Raw genomic sequence first — 20,185 nt, forward strand, 5'->3', positions numbered from 1 at the left:
TGTTGCACGGTGTCCGTTCATCCGTTGTCGCAGTGTCTGCATGGTCTCACCGATGTACCATGCTCCGGGGCATCCTTTCCTGCAACGTATGAGGTTGATGATGTACTCATGTGACTCGGCCAACGTCGTCCACCTCATACGTTGCAGGAAAGAATGCCCCGGAGCATGGTACATCGGCGAGACCATGCAGACACTGCGACAATGGATGAACGGACACCGTGCAACAATCGCCAGGCAGGAGTGTTCCCTCCCAGTCGGGGAACACTTCAGCAGTCAAGGACATTCAGCCTCCAATCTTCGGGTAAGCATTCTCCAAGGCGGCCTTCGAGACACACAACAACGCAAAATCGTCGAGCAGAAACTGATAGCCAAGTTCCGCACTCATGAGGATGGCCTCAACCGGGATCTTGGGTTCATATCACGCTACATGTAACCCCACCTGACGTAGGGTCACCCAGACTCGAGTCGTCGTTGGCTTGTTCTCTCTACACAGATGCAGCCGGACCTGCTGTGATTTCCAGCAAAAAAATGTATTTTTGTCTGTTTTTTGTTTTTCATACAGACCCCAGCATCTGCAACATTTGACCCCTTGTGACCCCACCTCATTGTTCTTTGATGTAATGTTTTCCTGACTAACCTGTTTGGACACCATTCACACCTTTGATTGGTGTGATTATCTCTCTGCCGAGGTGTGATAAATGGCAGTTAGAAAGATTACCTGTAATCATCTGGCATTATTCTGACTATATAAGCTGTGTCTTTATGCATCTCTCCACTTCACCTGACGAAGGAGCAGCGCTCCGAAAGCTTGTGATTTCAAATAAAACTGTTGGACTATAACCTGGTGTTGTGTGACTTCTTATAATTGACATTAGCTCAGGCCGGATCCTGCAGGGGCTGCAATTTGATGCATGCGCAGTGCGCCCGGGCCGGGCTCTTGCAGATGGTGTACATTTGCGCATGCGCAATGCGCTCGGGCCGAGCTCTTACGTGCGGCAAACCGACGCATGCGTCGTGCGCTCGGGCCGGGTTCCTGTGAGTGTTTGAACAGGAAGGCGGACATGTTGATCAGGAAAAGAAAGTTGCAACTGTCGGGTAGATTTTCAGGAAGAAAAAAAATTGTTCTGCATTCCCACCGCCTTTGAGAAAGAAGTCGGAGAATAATCCTTTTTTTTTTAAAGCTAGTAGTGATTTAAAGCTAGCTACTTATCGGGGATCTGCGAACGGAGTTTTATGTTCAGCGATGTGCACAGAGGATGTTTAATGTGCGCCGTGTTATCCGGTGTGAAGAAATATTTGCAGAAGTTCATTTTCCTGAGCTGAAGCTGTCAAGAGACCAGATGTGTGGTTCAGGCCTTTAGCTGAGGCCTGGCACAACTGCCTGAAAACTGCTTTCTTCGAATTGAACTGTAAAACAAAATTACCTATTTCTACTGTTTCAATACCGAGTTGACGAATATATATATAAATAAATATATTTTTAAGTACATTCTTTTTTGTAAACGAGCCAGTGCCCTCTTAGACGTTGAAGAGGAACTTGAAAAGTTTTTCTTCTATTTATTTTTTTTAAAATACTGCAGATAATTCGCAAAAGCGCCATGAAAATGTTTATGGTTCCAAGTGAAAAAAATCTGTTGGGTGAAACGCTGCTGTGAAGCCGTTTGCAGCGACTGTTAAATACATCTGTTCGTTGCTCCGTGAAGAGGCTGTCACAGTCATATCGGAAGTGTTTATTTTGTATAGGTTTTGTTTACTTTTTAATTGGGACGAAACTTTATAAAATAACGTGGACATCATGTCGTCTGGAGAAAGTTTGGAGGCTCGGTTTGAAAAAATCGAATCCATGTTAAAGGATCCCAAGTGCGAAGTGAACAGTGAATGTTTGCTGGTAAGTGTGAAGATTAATTATGAGTTTAATGCATTTTTTGATGCTCCCAAGTAATTTGACCGGAGGCTTAGACGTGATCCTTAAGTATCAAAGCAAGATGCTCATTGGTTAGATGTCAAAATTTTGTGTGCTTCACATTATTTTCCACACATACATTTTGTGTGATCAGTAATTCCACTGTTGAATTTATGGTTATCTAAGAATAAACCAGTGTCCAGTATATTGAATGTACTGTCCATTGCACTATATTCTGAGTGGGTGCTCTTAAAATGCACAATAATGCTTTTTGCTTATTGGTAGATTAGAAGAATAGAGTTGCTGAGTTATAAAATCAGATAGACTTGAAGCAGTAAATTACAATAACATGATTTGAGCCATTGTCATTGGTATATATGATCTGTACAAAGTATCTTACATTGGTTGTGATATGTTCCTTTTACATGTGTGAAAGTTTTATACCACCACAGGTGTTGCAGATATAATTCAGGTTATAAATGCAAGTTGTTTTGTTGTAAATACTTCTGGCACTCCTGGTCAATCAGGAATGAGATTGACCAGAAACAAGATATAAAATATAGTTCCTTTTAACTAGAATAGCCTAGAGTACTCTTGGATGGAGCAAGAGAGATCAAAATATTTCCTTGACCTTTGCATCTTTAATGAAAAACATTAAAAATTGTTCCATCGTCCGATGCTCATTTGTTACCCATCCTTAGTTGCCCCGAGCAGGTGGTGGTGGTGTACCTCTGCAGAACTTCTGGCGATGGTGCTTCCACAATTTTGTTAGGAAGGGACTTCTAGGATTTTGACCTGGTGACAATGAAGGAATGGTGATATATGTCCAAGTCAGGATGGCGTGTGACTTGGCTGTATTGGTGTTTCCATGACATTTGCTGCACTTATCCTTTTTTCAGTGGGAATTGTCGCAGGGCTGGGAATACTGCTGAGTTAATTTTGACGAGTTGCTGCTGTACATACATACTGTAGCTATAGTACACCTTGGTGAAGGGGACGGATATTGAGTCCAGTGGCAGAAGTGTAGATCAAGCAGACTGCTCTGTCCTGAATTGTTTTGAATTTCTGAGTGCTGTTGTGATTGTACCCATTCAGGTGAGTCATGAGTATTCATCACACTTTTAAGGTGGTAGCACTCTCACCACTGAATCAGAAGGTTGTGGGTTCAATTCCCATTCCAGAGATTTGATCACATAATCTAGGCTGACACTCCAGTGCATTCACCTGCGAGTACTGTCGAGGTGCCATCTTTTGAAAGAGATGTTAAACCGAGGCTCTGTCTGCCCCCTCAGGTGGATGTAAAAGATCCCATGGAACTATTTTGAAGAAGAGCTGGGGAATTCTCTCTGGTGTCCTGGTCAATAATTATCCCTCAAGTAACATCACTAAAATGATTATCTGGTCATTATCCCATTGCTGTTTGAGCTTGCTGTGCTTGCTGCCACGTTTCCCACATTACAACAGTGACTACACTTCAAAAAGTACTTATTTGTCTGTAAGGCACTTTGGGGCGTCCTGAGGTCGTGAAAGGCGCTATATAAATGCAACTTGTTTCACACTTGTGACTTGTGGATGGTGGAGAGGGTTTGTGAGGTGAGCCACAGATCATAGAGTACTGAGCTTCTGTAATGCTTTTTAGCCACTGTGTTGATTTTGCCTGGTGTAGTTAGGCTTCAGGTCATTGGTGACCTCCAAGATGTTCATGGAGGACTCTGTGATGGTGTTGCAGTTGAAGATTGGGGTAGTGGTTGGGCTTTTTCTTGTTGGAGAAAGCCATTGCCTGGTACTTGTGTAGTGCTGATTTTATTTTGTCTGCCCAAGTCTGGATGTTGTCCAGATCCTGCTGTAGGCTGGATTAGCATTTACTTGGTGCATTTCTAATAACCCTGAATCCCACTTGTTTACAAGAACCTGTACCGTTCCTTCTTGAAACCCATTAAGGTTTCTTGTTGTACCATCTGAGCCAGTAAATCCACATATTTGCCTCCCTTTTAGTAAAATAGTTCCTCCTGCATTTCTTATTTCCTTAATTTGTAATTATGACCCCTTGTGTTTAAATTCTTCTGTACTTGGCAGAAAAGCTTACTTGGATCCAACTTGTCCAAACCTGGCGAAACCTAAACTGAACATTGGCGAGCAGGTTATTGATGAGTAGGTGCACTTCATGGCACTGTTGATGACTCCTTCCATCACTTTACTGATGACTGGGAGGAGGCTGATAGGGTGGTAATTGGCCAGGTTAGATAAGATTTATCCTGGGCAGTTTTCATATTATCAAGTAATTACCATGTTGTGGCTACATTGGAGCAGCTTTGACAGGGGAAACGGCTAGATCTAGTGCACAAGTCTTCAGCTAGGATGTTGTTAGAGCCCAAAGTCTTTACTGTGCCCAGTACACTCAGCCACTTCTTAATGTCATGTGGAGAGAACTAAGTTAGCTGGATACTGGCATCTATATGATGGGAAACTTGGAAGGAGGCCAAATAGAATCGTCCACATGATACATTTAGCTGAAGATGCTTGTAAATGCTTCAGCCTTGTCTATTGCACTCCTGTTCTGAGCGCTGCCATGACTGATGATAGCGATATTCAATGAGCCTCATCCTCCCCCATTACTTGTCTGAATATACACCACTATTCTTGACTGGGTGTGGTAGCACGATAACATTTTGCTCTGATCCATTAGTTGTTAACTCTGTCTAGGGCTTGCTGCTTTTAATGCTTAGCATGTAGTGTTATAGCTTCAAGAGGTTGTCTTCTGAACTTTTCATTGAACTAGATGATGATGGACAAGTGAGGGATGTGTCAAACCATACGGTTACGGGTTGTAGTGGTACACAATTCTTCTTCTGATGACCCACAGCAACTCCTGGGTGCCCAGTTTTGGGCTGCTAGATCTATCCTTGGTCTTTCCCACTTAGTGGCCATATTTAGTCAAATATAGATGCAACTACACAAAAACAGAATACTCACTCCAGATGCTGGAAATCTGAAATAAAAACAGAAAATGCTGGAAATACTCAGCAGGTCAGGCAGCATCTGTGGCGAGAGGAACAGAGTTAACGTTTCAGGTGAGGCAATTTGGTGGTTTTTCTAGCTAATTACAAAGTGCTTACTAACTTATCTACACTATTTGACATAAATGCACTGAGGTCAGAATTAACAACAACAACAACTTGTATTTATATAGCACCTTTTACTGTAGTAAAACGTCCCAAGGCACTGCACAGGTGTATTTTAAGATGAGAAAATTTGACACTGATCCACATAAGGATAAATAAGGGCAGGTGACCAAAAGCTTGGTCAAAGAGGTAGGTTTTAAGGAGCATCTTAAAGGAGGAAAGAGAGGTAGTGAGGCAGACAGGTTAGGCAGGGAATTCCAGAGCTTAGGGCCTAGGCAACAGAAGGCACGGCCACCAAAGGTTGAGCGATTATAATCAGGGATCCTCAAGAGGGCAGAATTAGAGGGGCGCAGATATCTCTGGGGGGTTGTGGGGCTGAAGGAGATTAGAGATAGGAAGGGGCGAGGCCATGGAGGGATTTGAAAACAAGGATGAGAATTTTGAAATCGAGGCGCTGCTTAACTGGGAGCCAGTGTAGGTCAGCGAGCACAGTGGTGATGGGCGAACGGGACTTGGTGCGAGTTAGGACACGGGCAGCTGAGTTTTGGATGAATTAAACTTAAAAAAAACTCTGGTAGTGAGTGAGTTCTTCAGCCTTTGTCCTAAACCGCTTGCATTTAATCTTGTATCTATGTCTTCTTGTTCTAGACCCTTCAACCACCGGAAACAGTCTGTTTCTATATTCTTTGTCCGATTCCTTCATAACCTTAAACCCTTCTATTGAGTCACACTGTGCATTATACAAAAATACAGAGGAGCGATGTAAATTTAGTCATTGGTGTATGAAAACATATTTGTATAATATGCATTAGGTTGCAAACAGCAGGATTCAATTGTAACAGGACAGAACTCCGATGATGCCTGAAGCACAAAGAGACAAATTATACTGGGATGCTAACCGGTAAGTCACAGGTTTGTAATAACATTGTGTATGCTCTAGCAAGCCAGCTTTTCACCGTGATAGTTTATAGACTTAAATGCAGAGTTAACTGTCAGCTTGGGTCAGTCACACGTGGCTCCTAAACCTCGGCAATCTGGCCCTTGAAGCCCAAGTAACTCGGTCGTATTTGGAATTCTTTCTTCTTTGCTGGTTTGTTTAGTTTGAATTTTAAGGGCTTCGAGGTGTGGAAAGGCGTACTCTTCTGTTACATTACATCAATGGTAGATTAATCCTAAATGAAAATACAAATAGCTGTTGGTATCAGCAACTTGAAATATATGCAAATTAATGGGAACATGAAGTTAATCTTCGTTATCCCTAAGGCTCTGTGATATAAACTTATGCAGCCCATAAAAATAAAAAGCTTGGACACCTCTGGTATGGTGTGAATACAGTACACCTTGTCACGCTACAATTTATGAGTTTGGAATCTGGAAATTTAGAACATAGGAATAGAAGCAGGCCATTCAACCCCTCGAGCCTGTCCCGCTATTTGGTTAGATCATGGCTGATCTGTACCTCAACTCCATTTACCTGCTGTCTTTGTTCCATATCTCTTGACATCTTTACCTACCAAAATCAATCAATCTCAGTTTTGAAAATTTCAGTTGATTAAGTATCCACAGCCTTTTGGGGAGCGAGTTCCAGATTTGCACTACCCTTTGCCCAGCTGTAATTTTAAGATTATGCCCTCTTGTTCTGGATTCCTATACCAGAGGAAATAGTTTCTCTCTATCTACCCTGTCGAATCCCTTAATGACAACATAAGAATTAGGAGCAGGAGTAGGCTTATACGCCCCTCAAGCCTGCTCTGCCATTCAATAAGATCATGACTGATCTTCAATCTCAACTCTACTTTCCCGCCCGATCTCCATACTCCTTGATTCCCTTAGAGTCCAAAAATCTATCTATCTCAGCCTTGAATATACTCAATGATTCAGCATCCACAGCCTTTTGGGGTAGAGAATTCCAAAGATTCCCAACCCCCTGAGTGAGGAAATTGCTCCTCATCTCAGTCTTAAATGGTCGACCCCTTATCCTGAGACTATGACCCTTTGTTCTAGTCTCTCCAGCCAGGGGAAACAACCTCTTGGCATCTATCCTGTCAATCCTCCTCAGAATCTTTTTACGTTTCAATGAGATCACCTCTCATTCTTCTAAACTCCAGAGAGTATAGGCCCAATTTACTCAATCTCTCCTCGTAGGACAACCCACTCATCCCAGGAATCAATCTAGTGAACCTTTGTTGTACCATCTCTAAGGCAGATATATCCTTCCTCAGATAAGGAGACCAAAACTATGCACAGTACTCCAGGTGTGATCTCACCAAAGCCCTGAACAATTGTAGCAAGACTATGAGGGGCCTACATAGAGTGGATAGGAAGGACCTGTTTCCCTTGGCAGAGAGGTCAATAACCAGGGGGCATAGATTTAAAGTAATTGATAGAAGGATTAGAGGGCAGTTGAGAAATGTTTTCACCCAGACGGCAGTGGGGGTCTGGAACGCACTGCCTGAAAGGATGGTAGAGGCAGAAACCCTCATCACATTTAAAAAGTACTTGGATAATTAGTTGGATATGCACTTGAAGTGCCGTAACCTGCAAAGCTACGGATCAAGAGCTGGAAAGTGGGATTAGGCTGGATAGCTCTTTCGACTGGCGCAGGCACGATGGGCCAAATGGCCTCCTTCTGTGCCGTAAATTTCTATGATTCCTTACTCTTGTACTCTAAACCTCTTGCAATAAAGGCCATTTACATGCCATTTACTTTTGTCTTTGCTTGCTGTACCTGCATGCTAACTCTCTGTGGTTCCTGTAGTGTCAGCCGTGGCTCAGTTGGTAGCACCCTCGCCTCTGAGCCAGAAGGTTGTGGGTTCGAGCCCCACTCCAGAAATTTGAGCACAAAAATCTAAGCTGACACTCCAGTGTGGTACTGAGGGAGTTCTGCACTGCCTGAGGTGCTGTCTTTCGGATGAGATGTTAAACCGAGGCCCCGTCTGCTCTCTCAGGCGACGTAAAAGATCCAATGGCGCTATTTTGAAGAAGAGCAGGGGAGTTATCCCTGGTGTCCTGGCCAATATTTATCCCTTTATTCCTTAAAAAAAAAAAAAATCTGGTCATTATCACATGTTTGTGGAAGTTTGCTGTGTGCAAATTGGCTGTCACGTTTCCTACATTACAACAATGACTACACTTCAAAAGTACCTCATTGGCTGTAAAGCGCTTTGGGAAGTCCTGAGGTAGTGAAAGGTGCTTATATAAATGTAAGTCTTTCTTCCTTTCATCCAAGTCATTAATATATATGGTGAAAAGCTGAGGCCTCAGTACAGATCCCTGAAGATCACCACTTGTCACATCCTGCCAATCAGAGAACAAACCCTTTATCCCCACTCTGTCTCCTACCTCTGAACCAACTCATGTCACAAGGTTACCTCCAATTGTATGCGTTCCCCTTTTTGCTAACTTGTGCGCAACTATATCAAATACCTTCTGGAAGTCCACATGGACAACATCCATAGATATTCCCTTCTCCACCATGCTGGTGACCTCCTCAAAAAATTCAACTAGATTAGTCAGACATAGCATAGCTTTCACACATCCATGCTGACTCTGTAATCAACTGATACATGTCTAAGTGCTCACTCACTCTGCTGATAGTTTAACATCCATTGTGGGGAACTTACTAGAATCTAAGGTCTGTAGTTACCTGGTTTCTGTCTCCTTCCTTTCTTAAATAATGGAGTGACATTTACAGTTTTCAAATCCAAAAGTCACAATTCCTGAACCTGGAGAACTTTGGGAAAACTTTGATGAATGCACCTGCAATTTCTTCATCTATTTCTTTTAATACCATAGGGTGGAAACCATCAAGTCTTGCAGATTTGGCTATCTTAAGCCCTATTACTTTATTCATTACCTTTTTTTAACCTATATTGAATCCACCAAGATCCACCTCTTGATTTACACTAACATAAAAGGGAATCCAAAAGTCGTCTTTAGGCATATAAATAGTAAACGGATAGTAAGAGGAGGGGTGAGGCCGATTAGATTCCTGAGGCATTAGGACCGTTTCTAGGGAAGGTGGGACCTGTACAAGCCGGACGGGTTATACCTCAACAGAGTCGGGTAAATATTCTCCCGGGGAGGGTTTAAACTAACTTTGGCAGGGGTTGGGCACCAGCATATAGGAGTAGAAAAGAGAAATAAGGTGCATAGAGGAGTGAGTGTGTTGGAAAGTACTAGAGGCGGAAGTCGTACTATATTAGATAGGAGCAGACTAAGAAAGACTACGAAAAATTCAAAAATGGGTTTAGAATGCATGTACGTAAACATACAGTGTGGTGAATAAGGTCGGTGAGCTACAAGCACAATTAGCTGTGTGGCAATATGATGTTTTGGCAATAACGGAAACGTGGCTTAAAAACGGTGAGGACTGGGCACTTAATATTCAAGGGTACAAAGTGTTCAGAAAAGATTGGGAAGGAAAAAGGGAGGTGGCGTAGCAGTGCTGATTAAGGAAGACATTGTAGTGTTGGAAAGGGAGGATGTTCTTGAGGGGGACAAGGACAGAATTTATTTGGTTAGAGTTGAGGAGCAAAAAGGATATGATCACGCTATTGGGGATATTCTATAGGCCTCCAAATAGTGAGAGGGAGGTAGAGGAGCAAATCTGCAGGGAAATTGCAGAGATATGCAAGAGCTATAGAGTGGTGATATTGGGGGACTTTAATTACCCAAATATAGATTGGGATAATGCTAGGGTAAAGGGAAAGGAGGGGGAGGAATTTCTGAAATGTGTTCAGTAGAATTTCCTTGACCAATATGTTCTTGGCCCAACTGTGAAGGAGGCATTGTTGGATCTGGTGCTGGGGAATGAGGTGGGCCAGGTCGACCAAGTGTCTGTGGGAGAACACTTGGGTACGAGTGATCATCGTATCATAATATTTAGATTAGTAACGGAGAGGAGCAAGGAATAATCTAGAGTGGAACTTCTAAACTGGAATAGGGCCAACTTCAATGGGATGCGAAAGGATCTAGCCAGAGTAAAATGGAACCAAAGACTGACTGGAAAAACTGTAACGGAACAATGGGTGATCTTTAAGGAGGAGATGTTCCAAATACAGGCTAGGTACATTCCAACAAGAGGGAAGGGTAAGGGAACCAAAGCAAGGGCTCCTTGGATGATGAGGGAGATAGAGAAGATGATGAAACAAAAAAAGAGGCTGAATGATGCATGTCAGGTGAATTCTTCAAGGGAGAACCAGACCAAATACAATAAGTTGAGAGGGGAAGTGAAGATGAAAATAAGATTGGCAAAGAGAATATGAGAGTAGAATGGTGGTTAACATAAAAGGGAACCCAAAAATCTTCTACTGGCATGTAAACAGTAAGCGGGTAGTAAGAGGCGGGTTGGGGCCTTTAAGGGACAAAGAAGGTGATATATGCTTAGAGGCGCAGGGCAAGGCTAGAATACTCAATGAGTACTTTGTATCCATGTTTACTAAGGAGGTGGATACTGACAAAATATCGGTAGAAGTGCAAAAGGTAGAAGCAATGGAAGGGGTGAAAATTAATGGACAGGATGTACTAGAAAGGCTGGGTATGCTTAGAGTGGACAAGTCGCCTGGTCCAGATGGCTTGCATCCCAGGTTGCTAAGGGAATTGAGGGAGGAGATAGCGGAAGGGCTTGCCATAATTTTCCAATCTTCCCTAGATGTGGGGGAGGTGCCTGAGGATTGGAAAGTGGCAAATGTGACCCCATTGTTCAAGAAAGGGTGTAAGGGCAATCCTAGTAACTACAGGCCGGTCAATTTAACATCAGTGGTAGGTAAAGTTTTAGAAACAATAATCAAGGAAAAAATTAACGGGCACTTGGAGAGGTTTAAGCTTATTAAGGAGAGCCAACACTGATTTGTAAAAGGCAGATCGTGTTTGACTAATTGAATTTTTTGATGAAGTAACAGGGAGGATTAATGAAGGGAATGCAATGGATGTTGTGTACATGGATTTTCGGAAGGCGTTTGACAAAGTACCACATAGAAGGCTGGTTAACAAAATTGAGGCTCATGGAATAGGTGGGTCAGTTTGGATAAGGAATTGGCTTAAGGACAGAAAACAGCGAGTTGTGGTAAATGGCTGTTTTTCAGACTGGAGGATGGCAGGCAGTGGTGTTCCCCAAGGGTCAGTGCTGGAGTTACTGCTTTTTTTGATGTATATAAATGACCTGGATATTGAAATACAGAGTACAATTTCTAAATTTGCCAATGACACCAAACTTAGTGGTGTGGCAAACAGTAATGATATCAATCGACTGCAACAGGACATAGAAAGGCTAGCAGAATGGGCAGACAAGTGGCAGATGGAATTTAATACAGAGAAGTGTGAGGTAATGCATTTTGGCAGACGGAACAAGGAGAGGCAATATACACTCAATGGCACAGTTTTAAAGAGTGTGCAGAGACAGACAGACCTGGGAGTTAATGTGCATAGGTCCCTGAAGGTGGCAGAACATATTGAGAGAGTGGTTAGTAAAGCATGTGGGATCTTGGGCTTCATAAATAGAGGTATTGAGTACAAAAGTAGAGAAGTTATTCTGAACCTTTATAGGTCACAACTGGAGTATTGTACAGTAAACTCTTTGGTATCCGGCACCGACGGGACCGGGATGGTGCCGGTTGATTAAAAATTCCGGATAACGAAGAAGGGACATGGAGTGACAATGGCCCAAGGTACAAAAGCCCCGTTCCACAGGCACCGGTGCTGGAGCCCCGTTCCACAGGCACCGGTGCTGGAGCCCCGTTCCACAGGCACCGGTGCTGGAGCCATGATGACATGGCAAAAGGTACGAGAACCCCGGTTACACAGCCACAAATATACAGTATACGGAAGCCTCAAAACCTACTCCAGAATTTGGCCGGTTATTAGAGAATTCCGGATAATTAGGTGCCATTTAAACGAGAGTTTCTTTTATCCAGTTCTGATCACCACATTTTAGGAAGGATGTAAAAGCCCTTGAGAGGGTGCAGAGGAGATTTACCAGAATGGTTCTGGGGATGGGGCATCTTGGCTACAAGGACAGGTTGAAGAAGCTGGATTTGTTTTCATTAGTGCAAAGGAGGTTGAGGGGTGATTTGATAGAGGTGTACAAGATTATGACAGGTTTGGATAGGCTAGACGGAGAAAAGCTGTTCCTGCTAGTTGACGGTACAAGGACTAGGCGACACAGATTTAAGGTTTTGGGCAAGAGATACAGGGGGGATGTGAGGCTAAACTTTTTTACGCAGCGAGTGGTGAGGACCTGGAACTCGCTGCCGACGGAAGTGGTGGAAGCGGACACACTCAATGTTTTCAAGGGGAGACTGGATAGGCACTTGAGGGAAATAAACTTGCAGGGCTACAGGGATTGAGTGGGGGAGTGGGACTGACTGGATTGCTCTACAGAGAGGCGGCATAGACCCGATGGGCCAAATGGCCTCCTTCTGTGCCGTATGACTATGACCGGGAAATTCAGATAGCAGAGGAAGTAGCAATATTGATAAAAGACACAATTACTGCAGTAGAAAGAAGGTAGTTCAGTAAGGGTGATTGGGCAGTGGAAACAGTATGGGTAGAGTTAAAGAACAGCAAAGGATGCAAGACTCTGGTAGAAGTTGTTGACCTCCTGATAGCAGTGATGTAATGGGGGAATGTATAAATACATGTAGCAACAACAAAGTACAGTAGTTTATAATGGGAGATTTTGATTTTGACGTAGACTGGGAGAAGCATAACAGCACAAATAGTGAAGGCAATGAATTTCTAGAATTCAGGCCAGTTTTCTAGAACAGTATGTTTTAGAACCAATAAGGGAACAGTTCACATTGGATTTAGTGATGATTAACAAACCTGAATTAGTTAACAGTCTGACAGTAAGGGAGCCTTTTACAAATAATGACCATAATATGATTGAATTTGATATTAGGTTCGAGAGGGAGAAGGGCGAATCGCAAACTAAGGTTTTAAATGTAAGCAAGGCAAACTTTGAAGGGATGAGAATTAAATTGACCGCAATAAATTGGGCTGAACTGTTTCTGGATAAATCTACAGACGAACAGTGGGAAGTATTTGGTACGCTACAAATTTAAAGTAGGTTCTTTAGGCATCTGATTCGTTTTGAAAGAAAGAAAGACTTGTATTTATATAGTGCCTTTCACAACCTCAGGATGTTCCATAGCTCTTTACAGCCAATGAAGTACTTTTGAAGCGTAGTCACTGTTGTAATGTAGGAAACGCGGCAGCCATTTTGCGCACAACAAGCTCCCACAAACAGCAATGTGATAATGTGACCAGGTTATCTTTTTTTAGTGGTGTTGGTTGTAGGATAAATATTGGCCAGGACACACAGAACTCCCCTGCACTGGTTCGAAATAATGTCGTGTGATCTTTTACGTCCACCTGAGCGGGCAGATGGGCCCCCGGTTTAACGTCTCACCCAGCATTATCTGGTGAGAGGTGGGACAGGTGCCGCCAATAAGAAGTGTATGAGGATTACACACACAATGTGTTCACTACAGTGGTGTATTATAAAGTGAAATCTATTGATCCCTACTGCTGCCCACCTCTGCCAACCAAATACAATTTTGGAATGAATCAACGTTGAATGTCATTGGGAAGCACTCTGGATACAAGGCACGTGGTCTTTTTCCAGTATACTACCGTCATCTCCACCTTTTATTTGCATCACTGAAGAAGTGTGTTACTTTTGTGTTAGCTACTATTTTATCTTTTAAGTAATCATTTTAACACTCTTCCTCTAATTAGATTGGCAGATCACTATTACCTGAAACAAAAACAGAAAATCTGGGAATACAAAACACATCTATTGGCATTTGGACAGGAAAAAGACAGATTAACATTTCTGATGGAGACACTTCAGAACAGAATTCATAGAGAGTCATACTTGGTCTCCATAATCACAGTTCAGCAAGGATCACTGTATAGCAATAGGGCCCTGGCAGACTCTCAACCTGGGGCCCTGGGGAGCTGATACTGGTTTTAGTACTTCTTGTTGGTGCAAATGGTCGAATCAGCACTCACCGTGGGTCAAGTCTGGGAGCTTTCTGACCTGTGTGGCTCAGTACCTCACCATGTGGTGATTTGTCCTCTAACCCATTAAGGAAAGTGACAACATATTTTAAAAAGCAACTTTAGGGCAAGACTAAATGCAAAGAATTATATACTTGTCCCTTAAGTGTCCAGTTTCCAATCCCAGTTTTTCTTGTAATTGTAAGCTTCCAGTGGAGTGGATGTACTAGGATGATGCAAGGTGAAGAGATTTTCTTGGTACGCTGCTTCACATTTTTAGTAGCCTGGTAAAGTATTTATATTTAAGGTCTAATTGGAGACCAATTTTGGGCATTTTTTTTCTATTTACTGTTTTTAGCAACTACTCAGTGGGAATTGGAAAAAAAAAAGTTTGGAGCACAGTCAGAATGTAACCATAAACATAACAAATACATTGCCATCAGTGCTGTTCCCAAAATAGATCTACTCCTAGATGAGCTGTGTCAGTAAAATAAAAAAAATAAAGGATTGAGGCAGAACCAACATCAAATCTCCATAATTCATAGTATTAGAATCACACACTATTGGAATTTTATTCAGGTTCTTCTGTAGGAAAGATACTAAACTCAAAAGACGTTCCTCATGGAGCTAAAATAAAATTGCGACCTTGTTTTTCCTGCAACCCCCCCCCCCCCCACAAAACTGTTCTTTGAAAGTTTCTAGGATGCAAAATTTGGCTTCGTTTCAACCCTACTATGGTTCTTAGTCCTATTTCCAATTTCCTTTTGGCTCTCTCGGGCTTTTGTGCATGCTTCTTGTTCCATTTACAGAAAAATAAACACCGTCTTAATTTGAGTTGCAGTGTGAGTTGGCCAGACTGCTCAATGCCTCAGAAAACTCAGCCAAATTCTCATATTTAAATGAGCACAATCATGAGAAGAGCTTTATTTAAATATTTTTTAAAGTAGACACGTAGTATCTGAAATCTAGGTGTTTTTGGACTTGTCAAAATGTTGACATTAGCAATAACTAACTAAGAAAATAGATCTTAGACTAATTAGATTATTGTGAATTTGTTTTGTATTATATATGCCATCCAAAATCATTCTGAATTTTCTGTGCACTGAACATTGTTAGTATGAGCTGTTAGTATGAGTTGTCGTAACCCATCATTCTGCTATCTCTTTCCCTGATAAGACTCTGTCCTGTGAATGTCAGTACCTGTACCAGTCATTCTATGCTTGCATATTGCTTTGAGATCTCTTGTTTCTCTTTTCTTCCCCTGTCCCCAAGTGATAAAGGAAATGTGCAAAATAGGAAGTTTTCTGCAATGGTCTTGTCCACTTTAAGTGTTGTCACCGAGTTTATTTAGCATATGTTCTGGGTGGTCATTAGGATTTTGCCAAAGTTTAACTGTTACCCAACATTGTGTGTTATTTCCTGAGTTTAAAAACAACTGAAAATTATTTCTTCATTTCCTGATTGATCCATCATTCCAATAATCAAAATTAATGTTGATCATATGTGTCTTAATTGAAAATGTCCAATCTTCGCAGATTTATATGCACCCGGTGACATTTTTATTGTGTGAATGTAAATGGTACAACAGTATTCAAGCTTCACTTCAATTATGCCTGATTTTACTGTAGCTATAGTTGTGTCTCAACACCAATGATTGTTAGCCCTCTTCTCCACCCCCATGCACGCTGTTTCCATTGGCTTCCTCAAATGTACTTTTTTTAAAACAAAGGAGACTGCCTAATTCTGATCTCCATCTAGATCTGTAATGCATTCCACAATAAACTTGTATCTAAGTTGCATTTAAAGCATATGAAGCTGCCTGCTGATACTTAATGCTAGCATATCAATATAAAGTATTTACTGCACAGAAACAGGCCATTCGGCCCAACAGGTCCATGCTGGTGTTTATGCTCTACACGAGTCGACACTATAGGGAAAAACTACTTCAGCCAATACTTTTTTGTGTAATGCTTTTAGATCATCCCCTCAAATTGCTTCCATCACTGCAAACAAATGTGACTGACACCTATTCACCACTACAGTCAGCTCAATATCGCTCAAAATGTTCTCTCCAGACAACCTAAATGTTGAAGAACAAAATTCATAATTGTACTGCTGAATTTTTTTCACATGGTACAAAAATGCTCAACACTTGCCATTTATTCTTTACTGAAATTACATAAAATACACCTTTGTTAAAATTTAACATGCACATCAGTTTTAATGAAGCCTAAATGACAACACTGCATTTGACTGTTTCCATTTCTCTTGCTGTTATGTCTGTGTGGCTGAACAGGACTGAGGGCAACCTGTTTTTCATTGCCATTTGTAACTTCAATGTGAACTTCAGGGAGTTCCAAATGGATCTAGTGATGCTTGTCTAGTGAGTGAAAAGTGAATTAGAAGAACTTGGAAGCATTTGAAAGAGATGTAATATTAGGAGGATATTCATATTTATGCTTATTTTGTATGTGATTGGATAGTTTGTTCATATTGAACTTGAAAGAAATTCAGTCCATTGCAAGGAAGTTTGCTTGGAATACACTGGAGAGATGTGGGATAATATTGACGTTGAGGTATTTAAACTCTTAGGCCACCTATCTGAATGGAAGGGTGTCCTGGGCACTATAAGGAGTACCCTACTCAGTAGCATACTCCTTTTGTTAAGTAGTCGATTTTCTGTGAGCTGTAATTGCCCTATTACATGCTTAGGAGATGAGGGTTGGGTGCATATAAATTACTTCGGCCCAACTGGTCTATGGTGCTGTTTATGTTCCACACGAGAGTCCTCCCTCTGTACTTCATCTAACCCCATCAGCATAACCTTCTATTCTGTTCTCCCTCATATACTTATCTAGCTTCCCCTTAAATGCATCTAGCTTCAACTACTCCATGTGGTAGCGAGTTCTGTATTCTCACCACTCTTTGGGTAAAGTTTCTCCAGAATTTCCTACTAACTAACTTTTATATATATTTTTATTTGTTTATGGGATGTGTGCAACACTGGCAAGGCCAGCATTTATTGCCAATCCCTAATTGCCCTTGAGAAGGTGGTGGTGAGCAGCCTTCTTGAATCGCTGCAGTCCGTGTGGTGAAGGTACTCCCACAGTGCTGTTAGGTAGGGAGTTCCAGGATTTTGACCCAGCGACGATGAAGGATCAACGATACACTTCTAAGTCAGGATGTTGTGTGACTTGGAGAGGAACTTGGAGGTGGTGGTGTTCCCATGTGTCTGCTGCCCATGTCCTTCTAGGTGGAAGAGGTTGCGGGTTTGGGAGGTGCTGCTGAAGAAGCCTTGGTAAATTGCTGCGGTGCATCTTGTGGATGGTACACACTGCAGCCATGGTACGCCAGTGGTGAAGGGAGTGAATGTTTAAGGTGGTGGATGGGGTGCTAATCAAGCGGGCTGCTTTGTCCTGGATGGTGTCGAGCTTCTTGAGTGTTGTTGGAGCTGCACTCATCCAGGCAAGTGGAGAGTGTTCCATCACACTCCTTACTTGTGCCTTGTAGATGGTAGAAAGGCTTTGGGGAGTCAGGAGGTGAGATACTCACTACAGAATACCTAGCCTCTAACCTGCTCTTGTTGCCACAGTATTTATGTGGCTGGTCAATGGTGACCCCCCAGGATGTTGATGGGGCATTCAATATCCTTTTAATAATATGGAGACCAGAACTGTGCACAGTACTCCCAAGTGTGGTCTAATCAAAGTACATAGAAAACACACGCATTTCTGAGCAGAACCAGGAAACAAACCAAAAAAAAGGAACATAAAGATAGAAAGACTAATGAAAATGGAGATGTTGAAGTCATGCATTCAGACAACCTGAGAAATGCTAACAATTCATAGAGAGCCGAGAGCCCCTGGAAGTTACTGGTCTTCCTGTGATTGACACCCAGCCCCACGCAGAGTGATTTCTTACCTTGGAAACTGTGCAAACTGCTGTTCAGCTGTTACTGCGTCGTCGCCGCTCGACACCAGCAGTGGGACTTTGTTGCACCCCGGCTGCTTCAGGAGCACCTCCCAGCTATTTGACGGTGCATCGATGGTGGCCTTTGTACACAGTTCCACTTTACTGATCACAATGAAGAAGGGGACCTTCAGAGCTATGACCAAGCCCAGGTGCTTCCCATTATGTTGCATAGACTACTCTCTACTTCTTGCTTTGTTCTTTGGTATGACTACTCCTGATTGTGTAACAGTTAGGGATACTAGCCATCCATGCATTTTACCTTCGTGAAAACTAAAGATTGCAGATAGAAGCCGATCTTAAATATAAGATAGCGATTGCATAGGATAAAGGGTTCAAACAAATTTGTTTTTTTTAAACTTCAGTAGCCAAGTTGAAGGGCCAAGGCCCATAGGCGGGACACCATCAAAGTTGAAAAGATAAGCTCATTTAAGAAGTGGTGATAAAATGATTATAAGCTTGAGTTTCAACAACCTGAAGGTTGTAGGAGAAAGGAAATAATAAGGGAGGTAAGGGTGTCCACAATTTTAAGAGAGAATTAATTAGCGATCTCTCTTTCACTTCCTTCCTTATTGGGTGACGAGCCATTTCTTGTGCTGTATTTTGCAATTGAAAGGATTATTGGTACAAGGAAACAATTGACCAAAAGTTCAAAGCCAGGAGTACAACTGTTTGTGCCAAAGATAATCTAAAAGTGACAGAGTTGAGAATTAATTTGCTCCTGGGATGTGGTCCACTGGCAAGGTATTATTTATTGCCTGTCTCTAATTGCCATATAGGCACTAAAAGCCAACCATGTAGTGTGGGACTGGCCACACTACATGGTTGACTTTTAGGGCCTTCACTGCAATTAGGGATGAGCCATAAATGTAGGCCAGACTGATTCCCTTTCCTGAAGGACATTAGTGAACCACTTGGGTTTTTACAACAGTCTTGGCAGCTTTTATAGTCCTTTTCTGGTACAAGCCCACAAATGACCAGCTTTATTGAATTCATGGTGGGATTTGAACTCTTTGACAGCTGAGTTGCTAGTTCATTACTATAACCACTAGGCTACTGTACCCTCCATCTTTATATAAAAAAAAAAAAAAAAAAATTCATTCATGGGATTATGGGTGTTGCTGGCAAGGCCAGCATTTATTGCCCATCCCTAATTGTCCTTGAAAAGGTGGCGGTGAGCCACCTCTTGAACCACTGCAGTCCGTGAGGTGAAGGTACTCTCACAGTGCTGTTAGGGAGGGGGTTCCAGGATTTTGACCCAGTGATGATGAAGGAAAGATGATATATTTCCAAGCCAGGATGGTGTGTGACTTGGAGGAGAACTTGTAGGTGGTGGTGTTCCTATGCACCTGCTACCCTTGTTCTTCTAGGTGGTAGAGGTTGCGGGTTTGGGAGGTGCTGTCGAAGAGGCCTTGGCGAGTTGCTGCAGTGCATCTTGTAGATGGTACACACTGCAGCCACGGTGCGCCGGTGATGGAAGGAATGTACCTTTAAAGTGGGGGATGGGGTGCCAATCAAGCGGCTGCTTTGTCCTGGATGGTGTCAAGCTTCTTGAGTGTTGTTGGAGCTGCACTAGTGAGTATTTCATCACACTCTTGACTTGTGCCTTGTAGATGGTGGATAGGCTCTGGGGAGACATGAGGTGAGTCACTTGCTGCAGGATAACCTGCCTCTGACCTGCTCTTATAGCTACAGTAATTATGTGGCTGGTCCAGTTAAATTTCTGGTCAGGGGTGACCCTCCCCCCCCCCAAGATGTTGATGGTGGGGCATTCGGTGATGGTAATGCCGTTGAATGTCAAGGGGAGCTGGCTAGACTCTTGTTGGAAATGGTCATTGCCTGACACTTGTGTGGTGCAAATGTTACTTGCAATTTATCAGCCCAAGCCTCAATGTTGTCCAGGTCTTGCTGCATGCGGCCACGGACTGATTTATTATCTGAGGACTTGTGAATGGAACTGAACACTGTGCAATCATTAGCGAACATCCCCATTTCTGACCGTATGATGGAGGGAAGGTCATTGTTGTCAAGGGCAGTCACTCTCACCTCGCCTCTGGAATTCAGCTCTTTTGTCCATGTTTGGACCGAGGCTGTAATGAGGTCTGGAGCTGAGTGGTCCTGGTGGAACCCAGACTGAGCATTGATGAGCAAGTTATTGGTGAGTAGGTGCCGCTTGATAGCACTGTTG

At 42.6% G+C, this 20,185-nt stretch overlaps 1 protein-coding gene across 3 annotated transcripts in view; it reads left to right on the forward strand.

Moving 5' to 3' along the window:
* Positions 1 to 1,024: 1,024 nt before the first annotated feature.
* Positions 1,025 to 20,185, forward strand: part of rock1 (Rho-associated, coiled-coil containing protein kinase 1) — a 245,316-nt gene continuing 226,155 nt past the window's right edge. For 2 of the 3 annotated variants that reach the window (XM_085992815.1, XM_085992816.1), the window contains exon 1: positions 1,025 to 1,888. In XM_085992815.1, coding sequence (XP_085848941.1) covers positions 1,796 to 1,888 — 93 coding nt within the window. In that variant the 5' untranslated portion in view covers positions 1,025 to 1,795. The remainder of the gene's footprint in view (positions 1,889 to 20,185) is intronic. The other variant, XM_085992813.1, reaches the window with a different exon arrangement.

The sequence above is a fragment of the Somniosus microcephalus genome, chromosome 7, assembly GCF_052327205.1.
Source record: "Somniosus microcephalus isolate GS21.2 chromosome 7, FLI_Smic_1.0, whole genome shotgun sequence".
Taxonomy (NCBI): Eukaryota; Metazoa; Chordata; class Chondrichthyes; order Squaliformes; family Somniosidae; genus Somniosus; species Somniosus microcephalus.